Here is a 9952-nt window from a genome sequence, read left to right as displayed (position 1 = left end):
TGCTCAGATTCTGTGAAAGTTGGTCCCCTGAGGGCTTCAGCTTTCTCAGTTCTGTTCAGATCTGATTCAAGGTTGTTGGTTTTGTTTTTTCAGCCTTGCAGTATTTTGTTTGTGTGGTTTCAGTGTATAGTCTTGTGCCTCTGGTCTTACTTTACCAGGGTGTGTGGTTGTGGAGCTGAGGCTGCAGAAGTTCTTTGAAATGCTGTCTTGTCAGCTGTCAATGCCCCAGGGAAAGGACTTCCCCTGGCTTCCTCTGCTTGTACCTTGGGTATGATGGCACTTTCCCCCAGCTGTTGAGAATAGCTGTTACTTTTCTGATTCCCGCCTTATTTCATGCAGAGACTCTGCCCACCCTCATCTTTAGGAGGAGCACACTTTTTGTAGATGTTTTTATTTAGTACATATTAGTTATGTAAAACAATGGTTCAATCATGAGGTTTTCATAGCACATATAATACACAACCTTTGAAGGAATAAACTGCTAACAGTTATTTTATGTATATCTTAAATTGACATCTAGAGAATATCTATTTAGTTGGTAATTGGCTACAGAAAATAGCTTTTGGATCAGTAGTAATTGACAAAATGTGTCTTCTAAAATTACATAAAATCTTTGCTATAAGGTTAATCCGTGGCATCTATATTGGGACTGATCAAAATATCCTTGTCCTGTTTTGTTTGAGAACAGGCACCCCTACTTGCTGGAAACATTTTGGGACTAGCTCTCAAGCAAGAACCTTTCCTGAAACTGTAGGTGACAATACAGTTTATAGAAATGCAATGTCAGTGGACGGACTGGAAAATTCCTGAACTGTGGTTTGAGTAATGGGCCTTGGAGGGGAGACAAAGCTTTTTAATGAAAAGTTTAGTCATCACTAGGAGTTATATGCAGATTTAAAGTAATCAGTGTTTGCATCTGCACAGCAACTTCACTTTGCTTGAAGCAACATTTAACAAGATGCCCATCTTTGTAATTCACATTGAACATCTTTTTTTTTTTTTAACCTGTCTCACTTGGGTTTTGCTATCCACTTGTTTTCTGTTGTTTGTTTGTTTGATTGATTACTTTCTATCATAGTTAGGAATTAAATTCCAGTTCTTTCATATGTTAGGAAAGTCATCTACCACTGAGCCTCATCAATTACAAAATTATAAAATTAAATTTGTAAATAAACATAAAACAGGAAGAAAAAAAGTGTCTATGTAAATGACAAGATCCTATTTAGTAAACCATAACAAAATCAGACCAACTAGAACATTTTATATGAAGCAGTATTGGGGGCAACTCAGAAATTATAAAGACCCCTTATATGCTCGTTGAAAAGATCGTCGTCATCTGTTTAGAATTCAGACTCACATGGCCTAAAGAGACGAAACTTAGCACTGGGCTGACGTAAAAGGATATTCTACAGGAAACAGGAAGTCGTCCCGTTCCGTTCTTTGTCCTCTCCCAACCAGTGACAAGTTAGTGCAAGGAGGCAAGATGCACATAGTTGGCAGCAGGTTCTCGTTGTTGTTGTTTGCCTAAAATTCCTTGTGCTGCACAAGAACCGGCGTCTTTTTCAGTGGTTTGGTAATCATACCTTCCAAAGCCCACCAAAAGTATATGCCCAGTTCCTCTCCACATCCAGACAAGCCCAAAGCTTTAGTCTTCCACCAGATGCATGTTCCGAGTCCTACATCCATATGCAGCATATCAAGCAGGAGTCATTTTTACCATAAGCAGTGTTGCCTGGGGTTTGTTAATCCATAGTTGATAAAGTTAATTTGGGAGAAGGAAGAGAGAATGACATCTTGGCTACCTTCAGGGGAAAAGACTCTTAACAGCACAGATGGTCGCAGAGGAGATACCACTTACAGATTTGAAGCACTAGAATTGATAATGGTATGACTCAGCCTTATGAGATTAAATGTCCTACTTCCCAGGACTCTGAGTAAGGATACATAGGTCTCTCACCCTTGATTAGAAAGGTTCCTTAGAATCAAAGATTCCAGTCAGAGAATGCATCTGTTAAGTTGCTTATTTTTTCCTGAGCATCTACCACCAATACCCAGGTTGTTTATATGCAAAATCACAGCATTTCTATGCAGTCAGTAACATAAAAAATTAAACAGCCATATATTTTGAAAGTCCATTTAAAGGATAAGAATTTTTTGAAACCCAAACCTGTTATGTGGTCATCAATGATGAGAGGTAAGCTAGAAACAGAAAAATGGGACAACTCAGACTTCTTATATTTTCAGTTGTGAGCCTTGCCTTTAACTGCTGTGCCATCTCTCCAGCCCAGTTCTTGTACCAGAGGGTTTATAAGGAACAACTACTTTTAAAAGAAGTTAGAATGGCTGGTGATAGAAAAGCTGTAACTAGCTTAGCAAGCATGAGACCCTATATTCAATCCCCCCAACTGAAAATAAATCCATCAATTAAAAAAATAATTAAAAAGGAGTTGGAAATTCTAAGAGGAAAGAGCAGGAGTATCTTTACATTGTTTGGAACGTGGGCATGTTACCTTCCTAGAACAGTGAAAGTTCCGTTGCACTTGAACCCCAGTTCTGCCTTCCTTGTGTTAGTGATAACATTTAGCTTACCCATTCCCAGCATGCAGAGAAGCTCTTTGACAGGATGGGACGGAAGTGGACGGTATGGGAAGAAGCTAGAAATCTATGGAGAATTGTGAGAAGAGCTTGTCGACACTATTCTTAGTATCAATATGAGTTCTCAAGAGTGTATTCTAGTAATTCAAGGTTAGTTTAACCACATTTACAAAATAAAGAAAAGAATCACATCCATCTTAATAGATACAGAAAAGAGTACTTGCCAAAATTGAGCACCATGATTCTTAGCAAAGTCTTAATAGCCTGGTGTTCCTTCGCTTTGATAAGGGACCCCTTAGCCCTTGCCTGGAACTGAATCAAGCACGTTCACACTCACTGCTGTGTCACCTTATATTAGAAAACTGAGATGTTACATAGAATATGAGATTGGTATAGAAACAGCCATGTAGTTTTATATGTAAGCAGTAAACATGAAAAGTAACATAGTTCCATTTTAAACAGAAGTTTGGAAAAAAATCCATGGATTACTTAGAAATAAATTAGTGAAAGATGCTAAAAATCTTTATAGTACTGTAATACAATATTGAAGGTAATAAAAGTAGCTTTAATAAATGGAGCGTTAGCTCTATATTTGTAGATTTGAAAATCAAAATTGCTAGTTTTCCCTAAATCAACCTATAAATTCAATGCCAATTATAATCCTAGCAGGGCTTAAAACAAACCCAGAAAATTGTTTATAGAAGTATTTTATTTATTAAAATATTTGATATTTTAAATATCTAAAATTAAATATAAAATAAAAGTTTATTTTAAAATATATGAAGAGCCTGAGAACACACAAATCTGGGGAGGGGGATAAAGCAGATTAATAATAATGGTAATAACACCAACTTTTAAGCTTTACTCTAGAGATTTAATAACCAAGATAGCATAGTTGCCATAGGTCAGATTAACAGATCAGCAGGATTAATCTTGAGAACCCCCCAGCCCTTAGTCAGCTGTGTCATTGCAGGATGAACAGCCAATACTTTGCAGTCTAGTGTGTGGCTAAGCTGTGACATTTGGTGATTTAGGTCCTTAAGTTCATTTTGAATATACAACGACTTTATGGGAATTTAAACTTATTGGAAGTCAACAACCATCTCTAATAGCCATGAAATAAAAAAGTTAATGAATTAGAATTTAATGTAAGTAAAATTAAAAGTTCCCTTGATAATTAAGAAAACGAGTGAATAATTCATAGATTAGAAAAGAGTAGTCAGGCCTGAAATGGCAACCCTTACTTCCAGTAAAACAGTGGTAGGTGTTAGAAATACCAGATGAACATAACATAGCCACAGTTGTTGAATTCCATTTTTGTTTATTTGTTTGTTTTTCGAGACAGCATTTCTCTGTAGCTTTGGAGCCTGTCCTGGAACAAACTCTGTAGACCAGGCTCACCTCAAATTCACAGAGATCCGCCTGCCTCTGCCTCCCGAGTGCTGGGATTAAAGACATGTGCCACTACTGCCCGGCAAATTCTGTTGTTGTTTTTTTTTTTTATATTTTAAGTATGTGAGGGTATTTTCTAGGTTCATTGTGTGACTAGCACTCAGCACATATTTGAGAATTATCTTCATTTATGCATGTTCTTAAGCCAAGGAAAGGGGGAGGTTGAGAGTGGGGAGAGAATGAAATGTAACCTAGGGGTTACAGTAGTTTGAGGCAGAGCAGATCTCAGAAGTCACCACAGGATTAGAGAAAAAGAAGATACGGTGTCCTAAAAGGGAAAAATATTTGCATGGTGTGAATGGTTATTTATGCTTATTGAGAAGTCAGGTAAAATCCAAAAGTTATCCTGAATTGTCAATTAGAATTTACAGACCAGCCTGGTCTACAGAGCTAGTTCCAGGACAGGCTCCAAAGCCACAGAGAAACCCTGTCTCGAAAAAAACCAAAAAAAAAAAAAAAACCAAAAAAAAAAAGAATTTACATTGGTGAGAGTCAGGCTTGGTGGCACACACATGCAGTCTCAACATCCAGGAGGCTGGGGCAGGAAGATCACTGCAAATTCAAGGCAGGCCTGAGCTACATAGTGAGACCCCAACCCCAAAACACACAGATACACACAAGTGCAGCCGCAGAGCATAGTTATGAGGAGGATGAATAAAGGCGTGTGTGGGGAGGGGATGGCTGGAACGTACAGGTACTTGAATGTTGAGGATACTTGAAAAATTACAACATTCTGGGACTGGAGAGATGGCTTTGCAGTTAAGAGCACTTGCTTGCTGTTCCAGAGGACTTAAGTTCAGATTCTAGCACCCAAGTTGGACTGCAGTTCACCACCACTTGTGAATCCAGTCCCAGGGTATTCAACACACTCTTCCGGCTTCAGCAGGTTCTCTCTGTCTCTCTCTCTCTCTGTCTCTGTCTCTCTCTCTCTCTGTCTGTCTGTCTGTCTGTCTCTGTCTCTTTCTCACACACACACACATACACACCAAAAAACAATCACAGATGCCTATGTTTTTTTTAAGGTTTACTGTTTGAGATTAAGAGAGACTGGCCACACAAACATGGAATAATGGTTGAGGGACTTCTATTTGAGGGGGAGCTACTTAATCATATATATGAGCCACTGGGAGGAACAGTTGGAGAGGGTGCAATTGAAGATGTAAGGATAATAAATGTTCAATAGCAGCTTGCCTGCCTGAAACAGCCTCTGCCTTCCTTCCGCTTATGATTTGCTGTGGGATTGAAAACAGCATTGCTAAACCTGTTAGATGTATCCATAAATCAAATATTTACAGGCTTAAGCCTTTGAGGAAAGTGACATCCTTGTGACCTTCATCTGTGCCAGGAAGTTGAAGTGTTACTATTTTGGGCAATCTTAAAATAAGATATATTGCTACTAAATCTAGTGTACTTAAGAGAAGAGTGAGGATGATGTAAGACTCTCAGGTATGCCCCTGGCTCCAGGCCGTTTATCCTCTAGTTCATCCTCCCAGGGTTCTTAAAAAGAAACAGCCACCTACTCTTCATGCTGCCTCCCCAATCTCCCCTTTTTCAGTATGATAATCTCTTGCTCAATTTCTTTTTTTTTTAAACTTCTAACAGTAAAGAAAAGTCACAAATTGTTCGACCATTTTTTTTTCAATTGCCCGCCCCTAATTTCATTTCCCTGTGTTGCACCCACGTGAAGCAGGTGAAGACCCATACACTGTTACAGGTACTTGCTCTGTGAGTTTATTGCTCAGTTTGAGCAGCAGCGGAGGGTAGAATTCTGTTCTACTACATAGCATTGTTAATATTCTCCAAATATGTAAATTTCCAGAAAAATAAGACTTTAATAGGTAATAAATTATTGCATAAATGTATTGGGCCAGAGTGATAGGTTTCCTGGGAACATCTTGCCTTAAAAAAAAAAAATTCCAGTAACCCTTTGATGCAAATTTTACTGCAGTTTTTAGCTTTTTCTAATTATAAAAAGAAAATTAACTATAGGTGATTTGGAAGAAAGAAAGAGGCTATCAGAAGGGTAACTATGTAACAAAGCTAGGTATCTCTGGCTGTAGACCATGTAGCAACTGCCAGTTGGATCGTTTTCATGGGAAGTTTCACAGGTTGTTCCCAGCAAAGTGGCTCCTCTCTGCAGTCACCCTAAGCACAGCCGCTTTGTAAAGTACACCATGCATCTTGTAGTGGCTGCCCACAGCTCTCAGAGCAGAGTTCACGGTTTTTAGTTGGGTAACAGTAACGTTCATGACTGAACATTCGCCAGCTGCATCATATTACCCTTTCCACCCCTGGCATGAGCCCCAAACATCTCTAGTTTCTCGAATATGTCAGGTTCCTTTGCCTCCCTTTATTTCATGGAGTGTCCTCTGTTTCCTCTTTTTGTTTTACGGTAATAATAATAATAATAATAATAATAATAATAATAATAATACCATCTTTGGCCTTGTTTTATCTTAAATGTAAGGAAAATTCCAGGAAATGGTCTAACCTTAGTCCATTAGTCTTGTAGTCTCACTAAGTGTTAGTGCAGTGTGACCTCCTGTGACATTCGTCATGCAGTCAGTATGCCTTACTCATCCACTGTCCCCGAAAATGTCAGACATGAGAGCACTAGCTCAGGCAGTAGAGGTATTTAATAAAACATTATTAATTTATATTACACATAAGGAACATTGGTAGAGATAATCATGATTACCTTTCCAGTCCATTACTAGAAGGACAATTTGTCATTTATGAAAACAGTAGAAAAAATTGCTTGTGTTGTTAATGAAGCAATGGTCACCATTGATTTTAAATATCACTAAAAGTTTGCTTAGAGGGAAGAACTATTTAAAATGTTCAGAAAAGTTATGATGTAAATAATAAAGTTTCACAGGAGACTCATTTTGATAAAATTTGAACATACTCCATTTTGTACCTAAAACTCCATGGAGCAATATTCATATCTTAATTCAATGATTAAGCCCCATGATTCTTCAGTATTTTACTACACTCTTATGAGATACTTAATTGGTGGTGGATTTATGCTCTTTGAGATTAGATTTATAAATATAAAATAATTTAAAATGCCCTCGCTATATAAAGAAAACTGTAAGCCTTTTGAGTGCTATTTAAAATTTTCAACCAAGTAATCACACATTTGGAAAGATAGACAAGTAAACAATTGTAATATGTAGATGAAGTGCACATTAGCAGTAGCACCACGGGCTGTTTGTGAGGACTGATTGATGACATATGTAAAGCCTTTCTTACTGCTTAATACAGTTCAGCTGCTGGCAGTAGTTGTTTCTCCTTGCTCGGTTTTTTCAAAGTTAAAAATACATCATTTCTCAAGATTATAAAAATTACACAACTAGCAATAAACAAAAAAGTCACTTTGACATTGCTACTCCTCCAACTCATTATGCTTTTACAAAAATTACTATGTTACAATGATTAGTGGGCAGGAAAGGATGTATTTGTGAATTTGTGAATAAATTTTCCTACTGAATTGCCCATACCTGAGTTCCAGGGTAAGAGTTAAAGTCATTAGCCCAGTGGGCTGAAGAGATGGCTCAATGCCTTAGAGCAGATGTCCTTCCCAGTGACCGGGTTCCCCAGAACCACATCTGGAGGTTCCCAACCATGTAACTCCAGGTCCAGGGGTCTGATACTGTCTTTAGGACTTTGTGGCCTTTTGCATTGACATGGGCATACATGCATGTGCACGCGTACTGACACACACACACAGTTAAAATAAGTCTTCAGTTCTTTTTCTTGGCTATTTTTAGCACAGTACGGGCTGGAGAGATGAGTTAGTGGGGAAAGGCACTTGCTGCCAAGCCCAGGGTCTGTGTTTAGTTCCAGGGATCCACATGATAGAAGAGTTGTCCTCTGACCTCCACCAGCCATGCCAATACCTACCTACCTACCCTACCCCCAATAAATAAATGTAATAAAGTTTTTGTTTTTAAAAAATAATTTATTTTTATTTTATTTGCATTGGTGTTTTGCCTGCATTTATGTCTGTGTAAGGGTGTCAGATTTTGGAGTTACAGACAGTTGGGAGCTGCCAGATGGGTGCTAGGAATTGAAGCTGGGTCAGTGCTCTTAACTGATGAACCATCTCTCCAGCCCACTAAACTTTTTATTTTTAAGTATGAGCATGATAAAATAAAGGAAAATATTTTTTAGTCAGGCACAAGTCTGCCCCTTTCACTGCTATTCAGATAGGGTCATAGAGTTGAGTTGGGTTTAATTGTGCTTTTTCCGTGTTTTCAATAGTTTATTTTTATTATCCAAAGCAGTTTTATTCATACAAAATATATTTTCTCATTTGGATAAGGGAAGTTGATAAGCCTATTGGTTTTTCTGTATGAATTTTGTGCATAGGCCTCTTAATATTTCTGAACGCCTAACGTTCTGGGAGTCACTCATTAAGTATGCTTCAGTGTTTTATTAGTGTCTTTGTAGGATGTAAATTCTCTGGGGACAATACCATATCTGTTTTAATCCTTCTGTCCCAAGCAAAAGCCTTGCCACAGACTGACAAATATTTGTTCAAAAAAAATAAGTGTGTGAAAGCAATCATATTACAAACGTATTCTTTGATTTGGTTCAATTAAAATTTATTGTGTCCTTAGAGTTATAGTGCTAAAAAACAGTTGTATTGATAGTAAATTTATGCTGCTGTATATTTCCATTTCCTTCATTTTGTCTGCATCTGTTTGGTTTCTCTTCATTCTCTTAGGCTTACATTTGGAAATGCTAAGAACTAAACAGCTGGCCCTAGTGAGGCCTTTGTATTTTGTTTATGATTCCTGTATAAAAACAGTTTGTAGGAGGAGGAGATAGCAGCTACTCCCCGATCTGAACCTTTCTTGCTGATTTTCAGCATAGCAGAACACGAAGAATGGCTTTGTACTTTATTCAGATAGATATGGTCTTAAAACCTTTGGTTTAAATTAAGAATTTTGCAAGACAAATAGTGACTGACTCCCTGAAGGTGTTTATTATTTCTAAGAGCTGCTGAAGTCAGGTATAAACTTCCTAACATTAGTTACTGTTACTGTTACTGCTGAAGTCAGGTATAGACTTCCTAACATTAGTTACTGTTACTGTTACTGCTGAAGTCGGGTATAGACTTCCTAACATTAGTTACTGTTACTGTTACTGCTGAAGTCTGGTATAGACTTCCTAACATTAGTTACTGTTACTGTTTTGTGTTTATTAACATAGTAATCATGCTACTAATAAAAATGTTAACAGTAAAATATGACTACAGTAATGTCCAGTTATTTACGTTTGTTATAGCTCATCAAAGTAACATTTCTGAGTGTATCTCTTGATTAACCTCACATCTCCTCTCTGGTTTTGGTAACAGCATGCTTCTACTGTTCTTTAGCGAAGTGTCCTGACCTTACCTTTGTCTTGACTGGCTTCTGTTTTCAGAGATTGTAAACCAGTTGAATGCTCTGAGCAGCTTAGATGAAGATCCAGATGACTGCATAAAGCAAGCACATATGCCTTCAGCTAGATCAGCCAGTTCCTCTGAAGGTCTAAAGCTTTACTCCTCCTGCTTCTGTTGCCTGTTTCCTGTGACTCGTTTTGCTCTGTCTGCTGAGCTGTCAGCTTTGTCCTTGTCTAATTTCTTGAATGTTCTCTGTGGTAATTTGTAGTGCACCACCAGACAACAAGATAACAGACCTCATCCTTAACAAGTTAGTTAGCAACGTCTTGATGAGTTATTCTAATCACCTGAGTATTCTTAATCACATAGTGTGTTTCTTCTTTATTGAACTTACTATTATACATACACTTAGTATTTGCATCTCTGTTTACAAGTCTGTTCAGCACTCAGAAATCAAATTTGGCTGACATAGGACGTTTCTTTCTTTTTTTTTTTTTTTTTTTTTTTTTTTTG

At 37.7% G+C, this 9952-nt stretch overlaps 1 protein-coding gene across 8 annotated transcripts in view; it reads left to right on the top strand.

Moving 5' to 3' along the window:
• The window catches only part of Ehbp1 (EH domain binding protein 1), a 282868-nt gene that overhangs the window by 136587 nt on the left and 136329 nt on the right, over positions 1–9952 (top strand). For 5 of the 8 annotated variants that reach the window (XM_026788924.1, XM_026788927.1, XM_005366466.3 and 2 more), the window contains exon 8: positions 9481–9585. The exons of the other annotated variants lie outside the window; for them this stretch is intronic. In XM_026788924.1, the coding sequence (XP_026644725.1) occupies positions 9481–9585 (105 nt within the window). The remainder of the gene's footprint in view (positions 1–9480; positions 9586–9952) is intronic. 8 annotated transcript variants of the gene reach the window in all.

Source organism: Microtus ochrogaster, unplaced genomic scaffold, assembly GCF_000317375.1.
Source record: "Microtus ochrogaster isolate Prairie Vole_2 unplaced genomic scaffold, MicOch1.0 UNK9, whole genome shotgun sequence".
Lineage (NCBI taxonomy): Eukaryota > Metazoa > Chordata > Mammalia > Rodentia > Cricetidae > Microtus > Microtus ochrogaster.
This window is presented reverse-complemented; position numbering and strand designations above follow the sequence as displayed.